Below are 25,755 nucleotides of genomic sequence, written 5' to 3' on the forward strand. Positions count from 1 at the left end.
ATTGCCAAACCTTATTCTGCCTCATCATTAGCCAGACAGCTTTATTTATCAACCAATGAGAGCAACACATATTCACAGTGTACAGAAAGACATCACACAGCACTTCCCTTTTTCTGTCTAATCAAAAAGGAAGGTTTTAACTTTAACATAGTGAAATTATATATAACAAAACAGTTATCAAATAAGAATTACAGTTACAATATCTAGTCTATTTGTACTTGGTAAAATTAAAGAAAATATTCTATCATCTATCCTATATTTGTGCACCTAAAGTTTTATCTCTAATTTACCTTTTATTATAACTAAGGAAAACTGTGATTATAACTGTCTAGTCTTTAACTCCATCAAAGTCCCCAGAAGGATACATTACCTAAGTAAACAGGAAGTGTATTGTAAGCAACTTCCAAAATTCTAGAAATAGCAGAGACAGCTGGCTGCCTGGACAGTCACCCAAAGTTCCTCTGCAATGTTGGGGCATCTATCTTCAGCCTACAGGCCTAGAGTCTCTGGCAGACTTTTTAGTGAAGCAGGAAATTTGAAGGATTTTCTCATCTATTGGCAAAGTTCATCAGTTGTTCTCCTCTGTGTCCTGAAGAATGCCTGTCAGTTTCTTCTGTGAGGCAAGAACCTGAAGGACCATCTTGCCTTGTTTTGGCAAAGTTCAGTGGTCACCTTCCTATGGGTCCTATATATCCAGTTTGTATAACTGTCAAGCAATCCAGGCAAGAGCAATTTCTTACCCAAATGGCTAACTTTTGCCATAAAGAAAGCAAACTCCATACAGAGTTTCTTTGATGCCCATCATCTTCTCTGAAGTAGACTGGTACTGCCAGGAGCAGACATGTCTCAATGTCCAGAAAAGTCTAAGTTCTTAAAACATGTTAAATGCCATATTCAGTAGGTCTTTGAAGTGTTTAAAGATTACCTATCCATATGAAATATATCTATGCATATCTATAAAACCTAACTAACATGACTATAAGTTTGACTATTAAGATGACTATTAAGTTGTATTTCTTAATTATATATCACATTTTAAAATAAGCTATATAAGCATAATACCCTAAACAAGAGTAAAAATATATATACAGTATAATAAATTAACTTTAAATTTGTATCAATAAACCAAAATCCATACTAATGTAAAATATATAAGATTAATAGCTGTTTTTTTATTAAAGCAGATTCAATAATCTGCCCTTTTATTCTATCATTTCTATATCATATCCCCTTTCTTCTTTTAGAAAGAGATTGACTATGACCAATAACAATTTGTAACCAACCCCCTAAACAAAAACAAACATCCATAATCCATTTTTGGGGAATGTGGGCATAGTTTTCTAGGCTACTTCCTGCTTATTTGGGACCCTGGTAATCTTTGGGGAATTCTGAGAAAATGTATGATTATGGTCAAGTCCTGACTGGAGTTGTCTATGAGTCTGGATCATCTTAGCCAGCAGCCTTGAACCCTTTTCTGGATGCAGAACTCAGAGAAAACTGCAACAGTGGCATTTTGAGATGCTGGATCATCTGGGCCATTTGTTTTCATTGGTGTCTGGTCCTCTCATCCTGAAAATACATAAACTTTTAAAGGTAACATACATATCTGCATTAATATAAAAACAGACTTATACACAAGTCAGCCAAAGATAATTTCTTGTTATGTGATTGAGCAGGTAAAGTATACATCACATGTCTTGCAGTTCTTTCAGGTTTACGTTTTTATGTTTGTAGTCAGGATTTCAGGGTCTTCCTCAATCAAATATGGTCATCTTTAATTTTAAATGAATCCATAGCCTCTCATTTCCTATAGAAACAAAAAAACAGAGCCTTCTTTCCAAAGTAATATATCCTTAGATTCAAATTTTGAAGTCAAGATACCTTTAAAATACATATGTTGGTTTAACTTGGTCATCTTTACAATCAAATATCTTTCTGCAGTTAGCTCATTAACAGTCAAAAATTTTAAAGAAAACACAATACACATAATCCAGGATCTCTGTGTATTTTCCATCTTTACATGGCTATTTCTTTTATATTACTTATATTGTTTCTTTAAAGACTTTATTTTTTAAAACTATTTCTTTATATAACTGCCTATACTCATTTTCCTCTCTCTTCCAAGCCAACATACATTTTTACACACACTGCAAACCATTTAGAGGTTTATTCCATCTGAATCTGTCTTATTGTGCATCTATAATTCTTTTCTGACTAGGAGAGATTTTAAACTGCTAAGCTGTGTGGCCAGGACAAAAGTGGCAGCAGCCCTGGCTGCTGGCTCCACCCTGCTTGGTTCCCAACATGGTGGAGGTATGTTTACTGCCAGCTCTGAAAGCCATGCTCACTGCCAACTTAGGAAGCACAGCATATAGCCCAGAAACCTTTTTTTTTTTTTTTTTTTTTTTTGTCTTTACTAGCAAAAGCTAAATCTGCTACACAGCATGCTACACAGCTTGGAGATGCCTCTGTGTACCATGGTGGGAACCCACCATGATGTAGGTCAAGCTCAAATGCCACAGCATCTCTGTCCCTTAGCCAGCATGAGAGACACAAACTAGGAAGCTATTCTTGGCTCCACCTTAGAACTATTTTTATAAACTTTCTCAGGTTTCAGGTGGAAATTCTTGCTGATCACTCAAACTAGCAGTCTGTGGTCCAGAGCCACCTTAAAACTGATGAGGCTTTGAGGGTCTCACCATCAGGGCTCTGTCATGTCATCCTGCCTGGGAGTAGGGGCATTTGTCCATGTCCTGTAGATTTTAACTCTAACTTCTACCCAGATCCTGACGCCATTCTTCCATTCCTATTTTAAACTTTCTCCTTCAAAAACAACCACCTTTCTGAATAGCATTATTTTTTAAAGGCCCTTTAAGTCTTATTCTGAGTTTTCCATTCAACGTTCAACTCCCCTTTTTATTTTGCCCATTCTTTGAGTTATCAATAAAGCTTCTTTTATGTGTAATACCATCTCTCCATATTATGAATGTGTGTTGTGCAAAGATGTTACCACAGGAACAGTAATTATTTCCAGGTTTAATGTAGCCAGGACAAGGCATAACAAAGCTGTGGGTTCCCTGAGGGCAGGATCTCTCACAAAGGGTCTTTCAGTGGAGCATGCATGGTATCTTTTGTATCTTGGTGCCTTTGAATAGACTCAGCTCACTCAGTCTTAGGTCTTCCTTTCTCACTCTAAACCACAACTGATATTTGAAAATTAGACCCATACACCCACCGCTCCCAGCTTTCCTTAACCAAGCAGAAGGTCATTAAGAAAGAAATGTTCTCTTTGACTTTTGAAGATTTTCTTTAGCTCTTCCTTAGAACTCTTTCCCTTGAAGTAAAAATTTAGTGTTGATTTTCCCTGTGACCTTTAGTGTCTAACCTGTTCACTTACTCATGACTCTGCTCTATCATAACTGGTCATTGACTGGGTAGAGACAGAATGGAGGAAAAAGGAATGGAGAGAAAGGAGACACAGTCTTGGTTCTGGATGCTTCATTCTGATGAGAGTGGTTGTCTGGTGAATGAGGGCTGAGTGATTTTGACACAACCAGGTCTGTTCTCTATTGCCTTCCATTCTTCTCTCTCCTCAAGCAGCTGATTCTTGAATGTTCTGCCATCTGGCTCTCAGTGGAGGGGACTAGGCAATAGGAGACACTGATGGAAGGTCAGAAGGTGGGAAGAGAGAGTGCGGATGTATCCATTCTGTGGCCTCTCTGCTCATGCTCTCCACCTCTGTTCAAGACTGAGTCTCTGTCACTCCCATAATTGCTCGCTTGGCCTATGACAACTCTCTTATGTCATGTGACCCTCTGCCTAAGGTTGCTAAGAGCAGTCTACTGTTAATCCCTGGCTGGCTCAACTGTCTCCAGTGGCTCCCTGAACTCATCTTACAAGTCTCCAGGTAGTCCTTTTACTGGAGTTCTTTATTTGAACTGAGTTAAATTCTGTTTCCTATCAGGACCCTGCCTGATGGATTAAAAAGAAAGAAAAAAAACCCACAAGTGTTACATTGAAGATTTTCAACATACATATTTCTCCTTTTTTTAGTCTCAGCTTTTTCTGCCTTACTGACCAACTAGCCTGCAGAATGGGCAGACCTTTGACCTGCAACCCAGCAAGTCCTCAGTCTATGCATTTATGAGAAAATCACTTTCTTCCCATCAACACAGGCTCCAGTTTCCTTAATAACTAAATGCAACGTTCACCTAAATCAGTGATGCTCAAGTAGGGCTCATAATCTCCAACAGTTCACAAAATCCTTTTAGGAATTCTCAAAGGCCAAGGCCATTTTCATAACACTGAAGATTTACTTGTGTAACTTGTATTTCCATTTGATGACGTTACTAATGGTACATAAGTAATGGTAGATAATATTGTACATTCAAGGTTCAAGACAGTGGCATCCACTGTGCTCCTGTTGAATTCTGCCACTCTTACAAGTCTGAGTAACAATGTCACTTAAGAATATTTTTAATATAGTACTTGAAAATGTTAAATTTATAGTGCTGTTTTAGTTTCTGGAATTCTTATTGACAAAAATTAGAACCGGACTCTAAACATTTCTGCTATATACTGAACTATAAAGGGTGTCAGTTTCAAGAAGGCAGCTACATAACTGAACTGTGGTCTAGTCGCTTTCTCCACTGTCTCTACTCAAAAGATCAACTGACAAGCCAATTATAACTGTTAAGATTGAGACATGTGGAAAGACATTTTTTTCAAAAATGAGCAAAGTGAAGCTATCTTTCCAAACATTTGGATAATATTTGGAAACTGATAATATTTGTTCCCAACAATACGATTTGAGCTTCCAAGCATGGTACCTTCCCAGTGTTTAAGGACTCATCTGATGAGATCAGCCATGATATTAACAAGCCATGTGTTGATATATGATGAGAGGTGTCAACACCCAAACAGCTAACTGAGTGAGATACATCTAGAACCTTCTTCCTGAGGCTGGAGAAATGGCTCAGTGGTTAAGAGCACTTGCTGTTCTTGCAGAGAACCTGGATCCAGTTCTCAATACCCACATGGCGACTATAACCATCTGCAACTACAGTTCCAGAATTCCTGGCCTCCATGTGCACTGCACACACATTCTGCAGACATACATGGAGATAAAACATCCATAAACATAAAATAAATAAAATCTTTAAAAATTAAAAACTTTCTTCCTAACTGTGCAAGCTTTGGACAGGGACTCAGAAGCCATTACTTGGTGTCTGAGCTCCATTGTCTCAGCAGTGAAGAGAGTTTCTTTATTTCCTCATCTGCCAAGTGACCTTGCCTGGTTAGAAAATAGCCAAAGGAATAAGATATAGGTCAATATTAATGTATTCATAAATTAATATAGATGCTTCAAAGGATGGACATGGCAAATGGCATGCAAGTGTTTCCCACTAGTACATCATCATCACTTTTCTTTATGGGACTTTGGAACAACAATGGCTCAGGCAATAGAAGTTGCCAGATTCATATTCCAGTATAACTTGCAAGTTCCTGACCTCAGCCAAGTGATTCAGTAATATGATCAGTGATGAACGACCATATGATTATTGTGAGGGGTAAAGGAGATATTAGATGCTTAGCCCAGGACCTGATGTATTAGATTAATTCATATACTAATAATTTGGTGTTTGATAAATCTTTCTTGAGCTTTATAAAATCATATCATAGGGTAGACAAGATGGCTTAAAGGATAAAGGAACTTGCCACTGAACCTAATAACCTGAGTTGAATTCCTAGGACCCACATAATAGAACAACATAAACAACTTCCACAAGGTATCCTTTGACCTCCACACACATACCATGGCGCACACACACAAATAATAAAATCATGTTACACATGATGACATCATAACTTCCAGGACTCATAGATCTATATAATACTTCAGAGCAGTGATATTGAAAAAGTAGCTCACTGAGATCAAAACACTTATTTCTGTGGTGTGAATACTGTCACCATGGTCAACCTATGAGCATGAGGACACTGACCACAGAGCTGGTAAGAAATTCTCAGTATCAGGCCACTCAAGAACCACCCTTCCCAGAAGCCTTCTGCAGAGGACTCAGGCACTGTGCCTTGGCTCAGGACTCTCCTCACCAAGAGGACAGTTTACCAGGGTGGAGGAACCAAGGGAGGCTGAGTTTTAATGTACTCAGATATACATTTTAAATGTATTTATAAAAACAAGACAACTCTCTCTGTACTTTTAACAGCTGGAGAAGTTCCTACAGCATGCAACCATGAGAAGCAAAAACTGAGTTTAAAATAAAATTCAAGCAGAAAATAAAAAAGGACACATTTTCCATAATTCCATTTATTAAAGAAAAGCATTTCCTTACAGTACATCTGTCCAACTGTGAAATTCACTTTAAATTTCTGAAAAGAGTAAAACTAACTTTTAAAAAATACTGGGCAGTTTAAATACCCTGGTTCAAAGTTAATTTTTTTCCTTTTTTTTAAATAGGCAAGAGTATATGCTGAAAGAGAGAAAGCATTATGGAGGGGAATCACCTGTGACATCCTGTTACGTTAGCATTGACACCAGTACAGCCACAGAAGCCAAAAGAAAAAAAAAGCAAAATGATTCCTGAGAACCATCCCTTTTCCCTTTCTATTTCATGTAAAAAAATAAATTACATATAAATAAGGAGGTGGGGACAGCTAGTGTGTTCTGAGAAGTGTGCATAGTGTGCCTTCTCTCCCACACTTGCTACACAAAACTCTCCTCCATGTTGCTACACAGCAAGAAGGAATCCACAAGCCGAGGCTGGACCAGCTGCTGGAAGTCAGAGTCCTGAAGGCCCTCTGGGCAGACCCCGGCCAACCGACGCAGGGCAGCCTGGGAAGAAAGCAGAAAAGAAGATACAGGTCATACTGGGTCCTGTGCATGTATGTGCTTCCTTCAGCTGCCCCATGGATGCATTTTGAGAAATGCGCTGCATTAACCAGGCAATTTAATCTGACTACCTGATACTTGTCTCATGATACTTTAGTGGCCCCTTTGGTCACCATTGGCCCTTATCTCTGTGGTCATCTGATTTCATTTGCAGTTGAGCCAGTGTGGAAGGCATCATCTGGAAGCTCTTAAGGATTTTAATAATAGTCTTACTGTCTCTTTTGTTGTTGTTGTTGTTGTTATTGTTGTTCTTTTGTTTTTTTTTGTTTTTTTTTTTTAATCACTCTGGGAAACTGGCCATTTTAAAAATGTTGTTTTAAGGATCTGGTCAACTTAGTGCTGTATGTAAGTTCAAAATGTGTTCTTCTCAGAGACTGGGACTTCCAGAAATATCCATGGACTCGAATTATTGTTCTCAGATACTCTGAGTAATTTACAGAAACAAAGACTATTCACTCAACCAAAAATGCAGCCAGTCCCTCCCAGAGCACCATGAGATGGAAAGGAAAGAGGGAGGAAATGGGAAACATGGAGTCGAGGTAGATAAGGATGCTGCAGCTGAGAAATCCAAATCAAAGCAGGGTAAGCAGGAGTGGTGGGGGGCAGAACAATGAACCAGCTCCCCTGCTCACCTCACTGAGCACTGGACTCGCTTCTGCTCCTGGGCAGGTGCCTTGCTTATGTACTTCGCTGGGACGTGTCTCTCCTGCTCTTTCCTAGTCAGCAGCATTTATCTACCCTCACCTCCCAGCAAAGCCATCCTTGGTCACCCTAACAAAGGAACAATCTGTGTCCCTTTCCCTCTGTGCACACCCACAGCTCACACACCCTCCCCAGCCTTATTTTCAGAGTCTCCTTTCTTGGGAGGGTTAAAGTCAATCGTCCCTGGATCTCATTCCCAGACACCCAAGTATTCAATGAAGACAGTTGTCTATTGCCAGCTGCTTTGCCATGGAAAAATCAATCCTGTTTGCCAGAGGCAATCCATGCTGCCATTTCCTCCACACAGAGATAGTAATTGAATTATCCTCCCCTCACCTGAGGACAGTCTTCAGGCCAGAAAGAAGGCCCTGGGAACAGAGAAGAGACTCCCAACTCCATCAACCTGGCTAGGCTACTTGCATCTCTCATCTTGCTGCCCAGAGGCCTGTACCCCAATGTTGGAGCCTTTAATAAGCCAAGCAATGAACATCCACCAGCATCAGTGGCTAGGGGATGGGAGCAAGTCAACTAATTGCAAAAGTTACGCAAGAAATAGTATCCAAACTCAAGGTCATGTAAAAATGCAAAGGTCTATACAAAGGCTTTTGCCCTTAGAACATTCCAGAATCAGGAGAGAGATACAAATCTTCCTCAAGTTAAAATAGTGAGACTAGTGCCATGAGAGAGTGGGAAAGAAAGAACATGGCTAGAACAAGAGGGTCTTTTCAAGTCCAGACCTCCAGAGAATTTCAAGAGTCTAGAACATGAATGATATGGATTATATCAAAAGACAAGCAGAGAAACTGAGGTTATGCATGGTGTGTTCCCTGCTTTTGTATCACAGGGGGATCCTGGGAAACATCATCAGATGGGTATTCAGAGCTGAGCCTCCAGAGCTGAACAGAGTATAGAGATGGCATTTGTTTGGGGCTTGGGGAAAGACAATACTTCCAGCAGAGTTAGAAAAGACCTGGAAATGGTAGGAGGCCTTCACGTCCCAGTGTCAGGTCAGACCCACACTAGGAAGGGCTGAGTGAGTGGATGGTGGGGGGTTAAATAATGGAAAATCATGGACAATTCCATGCAAGTCGTAAGAAAGCATCATGAGTCAAACTCTCATAGGAGAATTCACTCAGCATCCACATGGGGGGTGGATTAGAAAGGGGCTCTTCTCAACATCCAAGAACAAATGTAGTCCCTTTCCACTTGAAAGTTCTCTGAGTGATTAAAGATGGCAATCAAAACCTTCTATGTACTCTTGAGAAAAATGCCAGTAGTAATAGCAGCAAGCCCTCACAACTGAGGCAGCCTATAGATTCCCAAGTGCTCCCGACGTCCTTGACTCTACCTATCAAGTCCTTCAGTCAGGCAGTTTGCTGCTGCCAGAGTAATGAAGATCAGGGAGTTGGGGGCCAATTATTATGTGTTTGTCAGCTATGAATTGCTCCCCATTTTGCTTGATAGAAAAATAGACTCAAGAAGGTTTGATCTCTTTTTTCACAAACTCCTCACTGAAACAGCATCTCCAGTTGCCAGTGTTGCTGATCTCCAGCCCTGCTCTATAACAGAAATCACAGGTATCTGCAGACCCCATTAGAGATGTGGAAGTTGCCTTCAAATAGTATTTACTACCACGAGCAAGCATGGTTTTAATATGCTTTGTGCATAAATATTGAATAGTGGTTTTAGCTAATTGGTGCCCTTTTAAAACTCCATATTAATTTTTTTATGCATTTAAAAATTATTCAGAAAATGGGAGGGGAATGTGTTAGGAATAAGGAATCCGGAGTGCATGGAGTGGGTAAGAGGGCTAATGGGGGTGAATATGCTTGAAATACATTATATACATGCATGATATTGTCAAGAAAAGAGTCCTAGAAGAGGTTAAAAATCTTCACCAGACTTTCAAAGGCTCAAGAAGATAAGAGCATCCAAGCTGGAGGAGAGGTCTCTCCTATCTCCACAGCTATATCCCCAGAGCCTAGAAGAGGAAGTGGCACATCAAACCATTCAGCAAATATTTACTAAATAAGAATTAGAGCACTTTGACCTCTCGATGACACACAGCTCACCAAAGTACAGCCAGGACAGGCCTGTTGACGGCCATGCCAGCTGCTTCTACAACTTGACGGTGTCCATCTAGAACTCCCAGAAATGAGCTGAGCTCAGTGAGTGGGGCAAGGAGAGTGCTTTGTGATGACCCAACTTGGAGAAACCCTACATTCACTACTTCTCCCCTGCATCCTTTGAGGGCCAAAGATCTGGCTCTCTCTTCTGAAAGCTAACTGCTTCCCCGTGGCACTACACTTCTAGCTCATCTGTCACTCTGCTCTAGGGCTCATCACAGCCCCACCAGAAGATAAGTGTGAACAAAGCATGTATTGCCCATCTGCTACAGTTGAGTAGTTTCCTAGTACCCGGAAGTGGGATGCTCCCAGGATGCACTTGCTGGGGTTCAAGAAGAAGATCTTAGCAGCTGGTTGAGTAACCCTCACTGTCCTGTCACGCCCTTTATGGTCATTTCTACAGCAGACGGGTGCAGCTACTTGGCGGGAGGGACCCTGCAGGGTTACTCTTGGGAGTGAAAGGAGACTTGCTCATAATTGTTTACTTTGGACAGACGGCTCTCTATTTCCTGGCTCCTGTGTTCTGGGGGCTCTATGACATCAACACTACCACCTAGCAGCCCTCCAGCTCACCTCCCCAGTTTTAACACGCTATTGTGAGTCCCTAGAACCTAAAAGGTTCCTCATCTTTTACTTGATTTTTGTCACAACTTAATCAGTTAATAGAAAGCAACAGCATACCGGTATTTTAATATAAAACCTAAAGTCTAGAGAGGTATCAAGGCATATCGAACTACGGCAGAACCAGCAGCCCTGACCTCAGTCAACCTTCTCGAAAGCCTTGGGGGAAGCTGAGGGCAGGCTGAGAACTCACCAGGCAGGCCACAAGTACAGCATCACTGCTGTTCCTCTCAGATGGGGATCTGCAGAGCTCAATAAGGCGAGACATACCTGCACAAGACACAAGGAGAATGTCACAGCTGGGTTAGAGAAGCCTGGCCAGGCTGACCTAGAGGTGCTGGCCAGCATCACCCACAATATACGTTTGTGCCAGTCTGCAGAGGAGACGCTGAACCCACCTGGAGGAATATTTTCAGGAAACTTTCTACTTTCTGCTCACGGGCAAGAAAAGTAAAATGTCAAAGCCAAACCCACAAGGGCCAGAGCACTAGCCTGGGCTGATCTTTGGTAAATGCTGCAGACATGTTGCCCATTTCTCTGAGCAAGGATTTGGGAGTATATACTTCCAGTTTTACCAGCATAATGTTTAACATTTACACCTGTGCACTGGGACCTCGCAGCTATGTATTTCTCTAACTGGCTATATCATTCAGAAAATATACTTTAGCCAAAATTATAGAAAACTATAGGCCCCATTAACATTTCCTAGGGATTTACTAGGGAAATGTTGCCACAAGCCACAAAAAGATACATGTCCTTACTAAAAACATTCTTCAACCCACCCATTAAGCAGGGACTGTCCTATCTACCAGATACACTTTGAGCATCACTCTCATGATTCTGATACGCAGACCATTCTATCTGTCACCACTCTGTGCTCAGGGCTGGTATTGTATTCCTCTAGAACAGTGGATCTCAACCTTCCTAGTGCTGCAACCTTTTAATACAGTCCCTCATGTTGTGGTGACCTCAACCATAAAAGTATTTCGTTGCTACTTCATTACTGTAATTTTGCTACTATTATGAATCATAATGTAAAAATCTGTGTTTTCAGGTGGTCTTAGTCAACTCCTGGGAAAAGGTCATTTGAACCCCACCAAAGGGGTCATAACCCCACATGCTGAGAACCACCGCTTTAGAACTTAGCAGAGAATGGAGGTTCTGGAAATATTTAGGCAAATAGGAAGCTAACAATGATAGAGAGAAATAATGGATAGTCTGATGGCAAGTAAGTGAACTAGTGAATAGACAAATAACCCAATCAATGAATTACTGATTAAATAAACAAATGAAAGGAGAATAAGTAAATAAATGAGTACATGGGTGTGAAGGAAATAATTGGGTTCTGAATGACAAGGAGTCTGCAGTTGAGTCAATATCCTGGCTAACTTTATCTCTTGTTACAATTTAGACTAGGGGCTATCCCCACAGTTTCTACCCCACATGTCCCAGCACACAAAAGAGTGGGGTTCGCCCAAGTTAGCCCTAATATGCTGCCCACTGACACCACCATGAAATCACAGCTACCTCCATCCCAAGCTTCCCATTCCATTCCAACCCCAGCCAGCATCACTTACAGCTGAGCCGCACGGCCTCCTGGGCCACATCTGGGTCTCGGCAGAGGCGGGCCAGTGTCACTGCAGCCTTCTGCTGTACCCTTTCACAGGCTGCCACTTCAGCAGCAGTCCCAGACCTTGGCTTCTCAGACAGCATGCCCATGATGAGCTGGACACCTGGGCGGGAGGCAACAGACAATTTGAACAGTGTAGACTCACTCCCAGTATTGAGCTTTCCTAGTGGGGCTAGCTGGACAGACGGAAGAAAGGCTTAAGCAAAGGCTTGGGGTAGGGGAATCTCAAACAGAGGTGGAAGCCGGATATGGTGGTCTTTTTCTTCTCCTCATCAATGGGGATGTGTCTGATTCTAGGCACCACATCACTAAAAACATCTAGAAGACATTCTCACTTTTTAAAGCACCATTATTGGTTTTATGGTTTATCTCACACTGTGTTATATGCACAGTAAATGCTCAGTCCCCTCAAACCTCACAATGGCCTCATGGGCATGACCATGGTAAATCTACTTTGAGGTCCAGAGTGAGGTAAGCCTCTTGCCCAGAGCACACAGCACATGAGGGTGCTGGGTGGAACTTGGATGACTGGTCCCATTACCTTGTCACCTCTGATGGGGCTGCCTCTGAAACAGGCCAAAGGTGCTGAGTCCCATGGCAGGAGGTGTCTCAACTTTAGGCTGGAGAACCACTAGAGCAAATGCATTCACAGTGGGAGTGCCAGGTTGAGGCTGAATTTCACTCAGGAGCCTCCTATCTCCTCCCTAAACCAGATCTGCCTCCTGATTGTTCTATAAAAAATACCCATATCCATGTCACTAGCCTGCCTTTGCCCACCCTTTCTGAGGAGAATGCCCCTTTCCCTCTTATTCTCCAATATCTCCCATCTACAGGTTTATAGCAGCAGCCCACCTTCTGTGTAAGCTGCCCCTCCCCCCACCACCCTAGTCCCGACCAGCCAGATGGGAACTTAAACTAGACATGATCTAAAGATATGTTCTACTTTATTTTGTGGTTTCAAGAATTATGTTGCATGAGAGTTGATGATTTCCATAAAAATCTAGATTTCTGAATTCTAACATTTATCTTCTGAATTGACAATAGTGACCCCACATACATTCTATATAGCCCGCAGCTTATTGTTGTTGTTAATTTCTACTTTTGTTTCTGTTTCAAGACAGGGATGTGCTACATATCTCAGGCTGGCCTGGAACTGGCTATGTAGCTGAGGCTGGCCTGGAACTCAAAATCCTCCCACTGCAGCCTCCTGAACCAGAGATTATAGGCGTGTGCTTCCACACCATCTTCTGTTTACTATTATTAATGAGATCGGGCTAATCCTTGTCTACCTCGTCTATTTGGCTGTGTCTGGATCCTGCAAATGGATCTACATTTACAACCTGTGACTTAGTAATGGCCTCTCAGAGCCCAAACTACTTAACAGGGCTTTCCTTTATCAAGACCCAGAAGTCTCTTGGAGGCTTCTAGTGGCCTCTTGGTATGTTACTGCCATTTAGATCCCTCAAATCCTGTTCTACTCTGACAAATACTGTCTTCCTTAAACTCTTTCTGTGAAATCCCATGAGACTGCCACTAAAAGAAAGACTAGACCTGGTACAGGGTTCATTCTGGGTCAGACACTGCCCTGACACTCTTCATGGTTATCCTCACACTCTCCAGAGAGCAAACATTGCTGTTCTCACTTTTCAGAGGGAAAAGAGAGAGGCCATATTGTTCATGAATAAACAGTCAGAATTCCAGCCCACCCCATACGGCTCTGGTGTTCAGACTCTACTACCCTCCTGCCTCCCTCTGTGGCTATACTATCTTATACATCAACACTCCAGCCAGGGAAGGCTCTCACTATGGACAGGAAGAGCCTTTAAGACAAATGTCCCAGGGGCTCATTAAACTCCATGTCCCCACTGCCCAGCACAATGCCAGGCACACGGTAGGTTTTCAGCACTGTGGACTCAGTGAGTTAGTCAACAGCACTTGGTAAGCCACAAAGCACTCTCCAGATGGCAGCTATCCCAACCTCAAAGGCACAGGCAAGTGGCAGCCTGCTGTCCTCAGCCACTTCAGCCAAGATTCCAAGTGCTGAAGGAGGAGAGTACAAGTGACACCACGCAGCCTCTCCTCTTGGCCTCAGCTGGCTCAGCACAGTTTCTCATTATTAGCTCAATCTCAGGAAATTAACACAAAATGGTGTGTTTCAATTAGTCCCGGGAACGGGCAAGTGCATGTTTGTTAAGACAGCAGGGCAGCCTGGGGGAAGGGACTTTAGGAGAGCAGAGGTACCCAGGCTCCCAGCTCACTCTCATTAGTGTCTCGGGTCTCCAACTGCTTGCTAATTGCTCCCTTATTCCTCAGTCACAGGAAACTCCAGCCGCCCCAGCTCTGTTCCCAGCTGCAAGGCAGCCACCTTGTCTTTGACAGAAACTGCTTACATCAGCCTTCAGGCTGACAAGCCCAGGTTCCAACTCTCCTTGACCATGAACACATAAGGTAGAACAGAGGGCCAGTTGGAAGGGAGATTCCCTCGGAGAGTGGTGGGGGCAGCCCAGCTGCCCTCTCCTCCTCCTTACCTCCACTCCTTCCCATACATTAGCTTTCCATGGAGGCCAAATGCAATAATGTGAATAAATAGCATTATCTCCTCACTTGGGGACAATCTTACCCCCCTCACTGCCTTTTTGTCCTCATGCCACTATCATGACCTAGCATTATCTTTTTTTGTTTTCTGTCTCCCACTAGAATTTAAGCTTATGAAGGCAAACTAGCATTTCATTTTGACCAGGTTATACACAGAATTCTGTGTGTTTATGTGTGTGCTCGTGCATGCACATTCATGTATTTGTGTGTGTATATATGCTCATACAGACATAGAAATGTATGTATATTTATCTATCTGCATATAGGATTTACACAAGCATGAGGCATGTGGCGCTATATACCCTGATAATCCACAGGGCATGCCTAGACATACCATTCTCCTGAATGATGTCGGAGGCACACTGCTCCAGCACAGACATGTTTGCCAAGATGGTCACAATCTGGAAAATGGAATTGAGAAACTGTAAAACACACATGCACAATTCCCAGGGTACTCTCTGAAGGCAGGTCAGCTGGGGGCTGCAGAGTGTTCCTCCAGCCTGGCTCCCTACTGTACATCTGCCCATCTTTTCATGGTATTGTCTTCCATTCTCATGGGCTCCTGCCACCCAGATGTAAGTTCCAATGGCTGGTGCCCATTCATCAGTGGGTGGCTCTGAAATGGTTGCCCCCAGCAGACAACAGCCTCATAGGGGATGAAGTTGAGACCTAGCTGTTTGACTGTGGGAACCCTCTTAGCCTAACCCCTAAAATCCAGACAAAATTGGCAGGTTCCTGGCCCCTTATGTCTTCTGTTCTGGTTTGGTCTCCTGACTCTTTGATGCACCTTTAATTAGGTTCACCTACATCAATTTCCTTTCCTGATACTGACCTACAAGGTGAAATGAAAAAAGGCTCAGCTCGAGGCAAGAGAGCATGCACGAAAGGTAGATTCTGATGAGAAAGTTTAACTTAGCCACACTTTACAAGTCTGTGGTCTACAAGCCTCAATTACAGATCACCACTGGAGGACTTTGTCATTAGTGATAAGACACTGATATTCAATGGATATCCAGGATTGGTTACAGTCGGGTAGGTTATAGTTACAGGCTTTAACACACCCTAGTCCCCCATGTCACGATAAAGGGGTCTCACTGCACAAAAATGGAATAAGGAATTTCCAGCAAGAGACCCAAACTATAAATTGCTGTGAGATGGTCTGTATGTCAAGTGTGTTGCTGATTGGTCAATAAATAAATCACTGATTGGCCAGTGGCCAGACAGGAAGTATAGGCGAGGCAAGGAGGAGAATAAAGCTGGGAAGTGGAAGGCTGAGTCAGAGAGACACTGCCAGCCGCCACGATGACAAACAGCTTGTGAAGATGCCGGTAAGCCACGAGCCATGTGGCAAGGTATAGATTAATGGAAATGGATTAATTTAAGCTGTAAGAACAGTTAGCAAGAAGCCTGCCATGGCCATACAGTTTGTAACCAATATAAGTCTCTGTGTTTATTTGGTTGGGTTTGAGTAGCTGTGGGACTGGCAGGTGAGAGAGATTTGTCCTGACTGTGGGTCAGGCAGGAAAACTCTAGCTACAATAAATGATGTAAAAAATAAAAAAAAATAAACAAGCTAATGTTGTTGGTTGTTTTTACTCTTTGGTTCTTTTACTCTTTGGGGCCCCACCACCCAGCTCCCAAATAAATACACACAGAAACTTATTATTACTTAACAATGCCTGGCCTTATCTTGGCTTGTTACTAGCCAGCTTTTCTTAAATATCCCATTTACCTTTTGCCTCTTAGTTTTTTCCTTTTCTTACCCCTGTGTGTCTTATTTTCATTCTTACTCCATGGCTGGATAGATGGCTGGCACCTAGTATACTCCTCTTTTTTTCTTGCTCCTTGATCTTTTTTTCCCTTCTATTTATGCTCTCTACCTACCAGCCCCACCTATCCTTTCTCCTGCTTTGCTATTGGCCATTCAGCTCTTTATTAGACCAATCAGGTGTTTTAGACAGGCAAAATTGCAGAGCTTCATAGAGTTGAACAAATGCAACATAAAAGAATGCAACACATCTTTGCATAATCAAACAAATGTTCCACAGCACAAATTAATGTAACACATCTTAAAATGATATTCCACAACAAGCTGAGGATGGAAGTGTGGGTACTATCAACAGAGATAGCCTGTAATAGTGTTCCTAAAAGAAACCACATGGTGAAAATATGCCTGTCTCTACAGAAGCAGAGAGCATGCAGATGGCAATCAAAATAAATAGTAAAATAAAAATAGTATTTCTTCCAGGTGTGAGCCCATTCCCCAGACAGCTCCTTTCAAGCTGGTGGGATGGTCTGAGCAGGAGCCATGCTCCAACTCTGAGATGGCAGTGATAGTGTACAGAGGATAGCACAGGAAGCTTCAATCCTAAGCATGAATGGTACGCAAGGTTTGCCAAGAAAGAGCATTCACTGAATTTTCACTGGTTTAATGTTAGTATATTGCTGTCCATAATAAACCATCTAAAAGATCTCTTAAACAGAACAGAAAAAGTGTCATAAAAATAGAATACCTATCTCTCCCTCCTTCTCAACACATGTTGACTATGCAGACAGATCTACGCATCAGTCCCTCCCCACTCAGAACTGGTCAGAAGCTGGATGGGTAAGTAATGACTAGAGTGAGATATTGGGAGAGTGCAGGGAAACACCTCAAAAATCTTATTCTGAAGTCAACTGCAATGCCCAGGGTTTCATGAAAGGAGTGGTAAGTACATATTGAAAGTTCTTTTTCTCCTATTTAAGAATAGGGAGTATTTGTGGGCTCAGTGGAAGACGTTAGAGAGAAAAGATAGGTTATAGATGCAGCCCTCAAATGGAAGGTTCCCCAAGAACCATAAGGTGCACAGTCACAAGAGAGACACAGGGGTCTGCCAGTCTGTCAGATTGCAGTGCGTCCGGCTATCTTTGGGCTGTTAGTAACACCAAGAGCACAGCCTGTTCTGACCACACAGGGGCTGCCATGCCCCACCCTTCAGCAGACAGACATTTCTGAATACAGACTCTCATTTAACCTGTACATTCATGAAAAAAGGAAGGAAGAGAGGGAACGAGGAAGGGAGGAAGCGGAATAAAAGCTTTGTCTTCAGCAGCGGCTTCATTATATGGCAATCATTAGCTGAGTCACAGGCACCAGGTAGGTCTTTGTGTTGGACTAATTTAGATCCTGTTAATGAAAATTACTTCCTCCTTACAGAGCCTGTACCCCATGTGGTTTTCTGAGGTGCAGATGAAGTAATCAATTAAGCACAATTTGAATAAATGCCAATTATACCCTGCTTGGAGTCTCCCTTTTGAAACACACTTGTATGCAATGTGAGAGAGAGGGGAGAGAATCCAATGTTTTCACCTAGCAGTTAGCCCCACAACTGCAGTTTTAAGGACAGCTGGTTTACCTGGCTGGAAGCAAGCTAACAATGCTGTCAGGATACGGAATGCGAGAGCCAGATCCACAGTTTCTCCTGGCCCAGACTTACTCAACTGATGCAAAAATCAAGGCCTGCTTTTCATGATCCCTCTGTAGTTACCTGGTGAGCACGGAGGACATTGGCCTCAAGAAATACCCTAGATGAGAGGTAGTGTAGGCTCAGATCCTGGCTCCATCTCTTGTTATCCACATGACTCTAGCAATGGTACCCAACCTTCTGTGCCTTGGTTAATGAAAGGGTATATGTTTCCTATTGCTGCTGTAACAGATTACTGCAAACTTAGTAACCTAAAACAATTTTATTATCTTGCAATGCTGGAGCTCTGAAGTTTTAAACAGATCATATTTGATTAAGGTGCACACACGCGAACACACACATGTTAATTCTAGGGGCTTCACACACACGTTAATTCTGGGGGTTCCGGGGGAGAACCAGATGAACTGTAATCTGTGTAGCATGGACTTACTCTTTTACCTGATCTGGGGAGATGGTTTAGTGCTGCCACAGTCTGGACTCCAGCATCCAAATGACAAGTTGAGAAAGCCCCAGGTTAAAGGAGAGAGTCCACAATTGCGCACACAGGTACATGTATCTGCACACACATGTCTATACCCCCACATATTTAAGTAAATGGATAAATAAACAAACAATTATTTTTTTAAAAGGTTGTGTACTTTATATATCCTTCAATTTGGGGACTACATCTTCAACCCAACTTTTCCATCTAACTCTTTCCACTCAGCCCACAACATTCATTGTCCAAAATGAGAGAAAAAGAACTGTCAATAATGAAACCCTAGCCATTTTCTCTGATTCTGGTCCTCCTCACTCCTCACATAAAAGCATGTGTCATTACATTGGACCCACCTGGATGAAATTCCTAGGTTAAGAGCCTTAATTAATCACTTTGTGCAAAAATCCCTTTTGCTATGTACAATAAGTTATTCATTGATTTGGGGGAATAGGAATGGGCATCTCTGTGGAGTATCACTTGGTATAAGCACCACAGGAGAGCACGGTAGAGAAAAATAAGTCATAAAACTATTATAAGCATTCACAGTGTCTTATCAATCACCCAGAACACTTGTTAAATTAAACAAACATAGCTGGGGGGTGGTGCTGCACGCCTTTAACCCCAGCACTGGGGAGGCGGAGGCAGGCAGATCTCTGAGTCTGAGGCCAGCCTGGTCTACAAAGTGAGTTCCAGGACAGCCAGGGCTACACAGAGAAACCCTGTCTTCACAAAAAACAAACCAACAAACCAAACCAAACACAGCATGCCTCTAAGACGCAGGGCCTGAAAGGACCCAGACCTTGAATGATTTATTCAAGGAACACTAGCAATGTGACAGCCACATGAAGGGGCTGAACACTGATGTTACCAAGAGATCTGGGAATGGAGATCACCTCAAGGGAATGAAAGGTTTCATATTTGGAGGACCCTGTGGTGGTTCAAATGAGTATGATCCCCATTCATCTCTTTGAAGACTTGGTCCCCAGTTGGTGGAACTATTTGAGAAGGAATAGGTAGGATAGATATGTGGTCTTGTTGGAGGAGGTATGTCACTGGGGTGGGCTTCGTGGTTTCAAAAGCCTACACTATTCCCATTTAGCTCTCTCTGCCTCACGCTTATCGATAAAGATGTGAGCTCTCGGCTACTGCTCCAGCACCAGGCCTGCCTGTCTGCCTGCTGCCATGTTCCCTGCCATGATGGTCATGGACTCTAATTCTCTGAAACTATAAGCCTCAAAGAAACTCTTTCTTTCACAGATTGCCTCAGTAATGGTGTTTTACCACAGCAACAGGAAACTAAGGCAGAGCCCTTCCTAGCTAGAAAACAACCAATGCCTTCTGTGGCATTCTGAAATCATCTTTCAGTTGGCAAACAAAGACCTGAGGAAAACTGAAGTAGACAGCAAATTAACCCAGACCAACAGGGGGTCCCCATGTCACTAGTTCAAAAATAAAATGTTTCTAGTTGGTAGGAAGTGGGTTGGTTTTTCTTCTGATAGCAGCACACACAGGAAAAATGATCATCTTGGGCTCCCCTAGAACAGGTGGTCCAGAAATCCTTGCTTACAGACAGACATGACGTCACAGCCTAGGCTGTGTCACATCCCTAGCACTCTTAGCAGTCACTCTGACTACACCTTGACTCCAGCAGCATCCCTCCTCACCTGCTGTGCTGTAGGATAACCCTGAAGATTACAGTGCATGGAAGACAAGAGAAGTATGTCCAGAACACTCATCAGAGACAGGTGGTCTGGCCTGACAGACCTGATGACATAGAACACCTGGTATACATCCAACAGCGAATCATGGGTACTTCTATGTTGCCCAGGGATTCAGAAAAAAAAAAAAGCCAATGTTCATAAAACTGTAATTAACATTACTCTTTAATCAGAAGCTAGCCAACAATGTCAAGCATGGCTCTGGAATCTCCTCCCTCCTCCCCCTCCTCCTCCTCCTCCTCTTTCTTCTTTTTCCTCTCTCTCTCTCTCTCTCTCTCTCTCTCTCTCTCTCTCTCTCTCCTCTCTCTCACACGCATGCGCACTCTCTCCTATGATATGTGTGCTCATGTATGTATGCATGCATGTAGAAGCCAGAGATCGATCATTCTCCACCTGTGTATATTGAGTGGTCTGCCCTGAACCTAGGGGCTCCATGGACCCACTTGTCTCCTCCTCCTTCCAGCACCAAAACTGCAGGTGTATGCATCTTTGCTCAGCTTTTACGTGGGTTCTACAGATTTGAATCAGGTTCTCACACTTGGGCAACAAGCAGTTTACCAAGTGAACCATCTCCCCAGCTCCATCTAGCTTATAGTACTTTTCAACCTTACACACACACACACACACACACACACACACACCCCTAGCGTGTGTCCACACACAACCTGAAGCCATACATGCCACCCACTACTTCACACCATACAACATTCCCCACTGCATTAACTGTATTTCCTAGCCCCCTATTCCTGCCCTAAATTAGGCATCTCCATCTAGACCATCCCAGTCTATCCTATAGTAGTTACCTACCCCACTCACTACTGAGTACCCACTTCGGTTCTAAATGCTTTATGAACACCATCCCATTTAATTATATAAGGGCCAGAGGAGAGAAGAAATGTTATTATCTCCATTATATAGGTGAGAAAATTGTGGCTTAGAGAGATTAAGAGATTGGTCCAAGGTCACAGAGCTAGGAAACAACAGAGACAGGATCTGAGCTCAAGTGCACCTAAGCCCAAAACTTGTGTTGCTTTTACTCTTATTTACACACATGGCAGAAACTTAGAAACTACAGAGGGCTTTTGAGACACGAGTCACTATTACAACTCCCAGTATTTTGCATTTCTGATCAACGGATTTCTGATAAGTAGCATAGATACTGAAGTCACAGAAACAATATAAAATGTGGCCTCTCTAAAGTACCAAACAGACTACGAATGTCTACGGAAATGTAGGCAGCATCTACCTCTGTGAAAGCAATTCACAGACAGGTTCATCACATTTCTGTTGTAAATACCCTCCACTTCAGAGGTGATAGATGCTGCTTGTGCAAGGCCTTAGAGGCTGTCCTTCCCTGCTGCCCTATTGTGTCTGTGGTTAGCTCCCTGCACAGCATAGCCTCTGTATAACACCCCATGGGTGTGAAATCATGGGACCATAAAGACTGTTAGTTGAATAGGGTCTTCTTTTACTTTTTAAATTTTTTTTTTTATCTTTTATTCTTTTTAAGATATGGTCTTAGGTTGGCTTGAAACCCTGTAAGTAGCTGAGGGTGACCTTGAACTTCTGATCCTCCTACCTCTACTTCCCAAGGGCTGAAGTTACAGGCATGCACCACTGTGCCCAGTTGTGGGAGTCAAACTCAAGGCTTTGTGTATGGGAGGCAAACATTCCACCAACTATACTACATCCCCAGCCTAGGAAAATCTTCTTGATGCCTGATATCCAGATGTAACCTGTGCTATCTTCCTCTAGATTAGCAGAAGTAGATGGAAAACCCCAGATCCATGGCTATGTTCTTGGGTCTATATCCAAGGGTGAGCATAGAATGGGCTTTGCCAGTGAGGCTTTGGCTTGACAAATTAAGTGGACTTGGCTTGGCTTGCCTAGATGATGGAGGAGTTCTCACTGTCCAAACAGAGGTTCACTAAGTACATACATAGCCAAGACCAGGAAGCTTTGCACAGCATTGGCGTCATTGGCATGCTCATTACCGGAAGCCTCACGGGGTATTTAATTTCTTAAGTATTTCAGGGGGCGGTGAGCACTTCAGAGCCCAATTCATCTTCTTTGTCTTCATTACAGAGAGCCCTCTGATCACCTTAATCCTCCCTCTGCCATAGCAAAGAGCCATTTGTTTCTTTAATGGGTATGCTCTCTCTAGCTAAGTGGCTGCTCAGAGCCAGGGCAGAAGGTGAAGCCATCATGAGGACAGCAGGAGATGTGCCTGGCTCAGGCAGGGGGACAGAAAGAAAACCCCTCCTGAACCCAGATGCAAGGAGAGTGTCCTCTTGCCTCCTATTTAACAATAGCCTCACTCCTATGAGGTACCCTCAGTGAGACTTCATGGGGGTGGGGGGCTGCCATTCCTCATAGTCAGGTAAGGGGCTCTGCAGAGTCATGGGCCATTCACACTGGAAGCAACATCACATTCTACACACAAGGAGGCTGCACTCGGCAGGTTCTCACTCGGTACTGTGTACAGTGTTAGCTCCAATGGGTCATCCACTCACTCTACAGCATCTTTGTGCCAGAGTCTACACTAAGAGTCTGCATTCACTAGTTCATCTGATTCCTTCATCGACTCTGTAATTATGTACACACATTTTACAAATGAAGAAAGAATGAATTGCCCAAAGTAACATGATTATTTACAGCAAAGATCTGCGGAATTCACATCATCACCTGTCTCCAAAGGCCTTATTCTTATTGTGTCCTGACTGGATCTCATCTGACATGACCAGAGTAAGCCTAGGGTAGGGCACTTGAAGGTGAAGGTGCCCTAAATCATGTGGGAGAGAGGTTCAAGAGGAGGCACCTATCTAAAGAAGAGACACACAATGAAGACCAATATGGGATAGACCCTCCATCCTTGTCCCCATAACTAACACCTAGAACTATAATAGGCACTGAGTATCAGAAGCCAATCAATCAGGCAAACACTAGGCCTGTGTGAATATGATCTCTTCCTGTTCCCATCCTGACTATTTGTGGGCTTGTCCTGCTCCAAGAGGTAAACTGTAGAAGTCTTGGCCTCCCTAGGCTTCTCACCTGGTCCCGAGTATAAGGTGTGTCCACTCTCTGCTTATCACTGCAGGCTTCCAGGAGGACACGAATGGCATTCAACTGCAGAAGCATCTCACAGGCCATTTTGTCAAAGAAGGTGATGTTGGCAAGGGCCGCAGAGGCCAGCAAGAAGACTTCCCCCGATGAGGCCTCTTGGCACAGTTCTGGATAGTGAAAAGGAAGAAACAGTTCAAGGCCAAGGGTATGCACATGACTGATCTCCCTTGATCCCCACAATAGCTCTGGGAGTCTTGATACTCTCTTTGGAGATGAACAAATTAGTTACTAAGAGAGAACTATGCCATCTGCATCGATAGCAGAACTGGAATTGGAACCGTTGTGTGTGATTCCTGCTCACCTGTAAGTATGTTATTGAGTGAACCCTAGGTGCTTGGATTCTTGGGATGGTAAGATGGACCAAACAGGTCACACCCTTGCCATTGTGTTACATAATTCTCTGCTAGCAGACAACAGAAAGTGAACCTTTAAGAGTTCATGTAAATAATTGCCAATTCTGATAAATATGAGAAGGAAAACAGGTAAGTGCTAAGGCGGAGAATAAATGAGGATCCACTGGGTCACACAAGGACGATGTCTCTAAGAATGTGACTCTAAGTCTGAAGCCTCAAGAGAGGAAAGGAGCCAGTCATGAAAATATTTGGAGGAAGGATGTGTTCTAGATGGGAGGAGTAGCGTGTGCAGAGGCCATGAGGCAGGAAGGCGTTCCCATCTCTCCAATCATATACATTAGGATGTTAAATTTGCCTGAAGGAAGAGACTGAAGTTAAAGCAGAGACTCTGCCTTCCAGCCACCCTTCTGTATCTCCTTTTGGTCTTAGATGGCAAAGGTCATGTGGCTACAGAAGTACTACACAAGCTCCTGGGTACCATGGCTCTCTCTTTAGTCCAGTGGTTACGATCCAGCACCAACCGAATGTCCCCACCTGCCATTTATAATTGTACTGAGGCCTTTTAGAAGGACAGTGCCTATCCCTCTATTACCTAACACAGCTCCCTTGGCCATCACAGAACTTAAAACAGATGGTCACCTCAAGAGTCACAAGAGGCTCTGTCCATGGTGCTGCTTGTCCCAATGGCCCAAGCTTCCAAGTCTCAGCTCTAACTTGTGTTACCAGTCAGGATGTGATGGGTCAAGCCCTGTCCCATATGTAACACTTCTACAGAGACAGAGAAAGGAAGGCTGCACTTCAGAAAACCACTCCAGAAGAGGAAGAAAGTTCCGAGGCAAAGATGAGACAGGCTCCGTGTTGGTCGATCTTCAGAGCTCTGGTACTGCAGCTGGCGTCTTCACAGATGGAGCTCTAGGTCCCCCAAAGTGGCATGGACAGGAATATCAGCCAAACACCAAAGGTCTTCCTTGTGCTGTGCCACTGCATTTGGACCCATTCTCAAGGGAGAAATGGATACGTTCAGGTATGGAAGTTAAGTCCCACAGGAGCAGCCACGGGTCCAATTTCTTGAGCATTTGCTCTGGGACAGGAGCTGCTTTAAATTTCCACATCATTCACTCGTGATCTTTACAGTAATCTAATTTTGTTGCGATTCTATAAATTAAATACCTGAGGCTGTGATTTGCTGAGATCTTATAGCTAGTAAAGAACAACTCTAGGCCAACCTGATTCCAAAATCCCCATGCTTTCTATACTTCAGGTTGCCTCTTCTTTCAATCTCTTGACTCATTTTCTGTGATGCCCCATAGACATAGGTTTCAGTTCTATCGGGGAGGTAATGCCTACCACCTCTGAGGTGTTCTGTTCCCTGTAGACTAGCCCAGATGTGACCAGCAAACATCTAGATCTCATCCCCCAGGACTGGGACCACAGATTAGCCAAGTAATTAAATGCTCCTCACAGCCAGTGCTCCCCTCATCCCCTGACTGAGGAAAATCACTGGGGGCATCTGACCCCCTCCAAGCTCACCTCTTTATATCCAGGCTTTGGTATGGGACCACTCCACTGCCAGATTCGTCCCTAGGTATAAACGCTGCCCCTCATCCTCATGTACTTGCCAGTGATGCTGACACATCGATTATTAGCACAGCCATCTAAGTGCCTTTTAATTTTGCTGCACATTTATTGGAGCTACAGTCTGAGTCACCTGGGATGTGTTAGGGAGATTAAATTGAGGATTCCAGTGACTCATTTTTAAATGTTTCCAGGGAATGGCAAGAAATTGGAGGGCTATTTCCCACCAAAGAACAGAGCTCTGGCTTCCTTCCCAGAAGATATATCCCATCTGCTGACTCTGAGAGTGGGCTGGACAGTGCATCTTCATGGGGTTAAATACAAAGGCTCTCCTTCTCCAGGGATAAATGCAGTCTGGACAAAGAAACAGGAATGGGCAGGTAACAAATGTGAAGGGCTGTTTAGATATACACACTTTGGCTTGTTTATTATTTGGGAGAGCTACACAGTCTGGCATTTA

At 43.3% G+C, this 25,755-nt stretch overlaps 1 protein-coding gene across 1 annotated transcript in view; it reads right to left on the reverse strand.

The window, feature by feature from the left end:
- Positions 1 to 6,312: 6,312 nt before the first annotated feature.
- Insc (INSC spindle orientation adaptor protein) overlaps positions 6,313 to 25,755 on the reverse strand; it is a 112,119-nt gene continuing 92,676 nt past the window's right edge. Inside the window, exons 9-13 of the mRNA XM_052763368.1 lie at positions 23,296 to 23,474; positions 14,919 to 14,985; positions 11,937 to 12,092; positions 10,553 to 10,629; positions 6,313 to 6,853 (exon numbers count right to left, since the gene is read on the reverse strand). Of these exons, the coding sequence (XP_052619328.1) occupies positions 6,725 to 6,853; positions 10,553 to 10,629; positions 11,937 to 12,092; positions 14,919 to 14,985; positions 23,296 to 23,474 (608 nt within the window). The 3' untranslated portion in view covers positions 6,313 to 6,724. The remainder of the gene's footprint in view (positions 6,854 to 10,552; positions 10,630 to 11,936; positions 12,093 to 14,918; positions 14,986 to 23,295; positions 23,475 to 25,755) is intronic.

The sequence above is a fragment of the Peromyscus californicus genome, unplaced genomic scaffold, assembly GCF_007827085.1.
Source record: "Peromyscus californicus insignis strain IS unplaced genomic scaffold, ASM782708v3 Scaffold_4__1_contigs__length_199733344, whole genome shotgun sequence".
In the NCBI taxonomy this organism is placed as follows: Eukaryota; Metazoa; Chordata; class Mammalia; order Rodentia; family Cricetidae; genus Peromyscus; species Peromyscus californicus.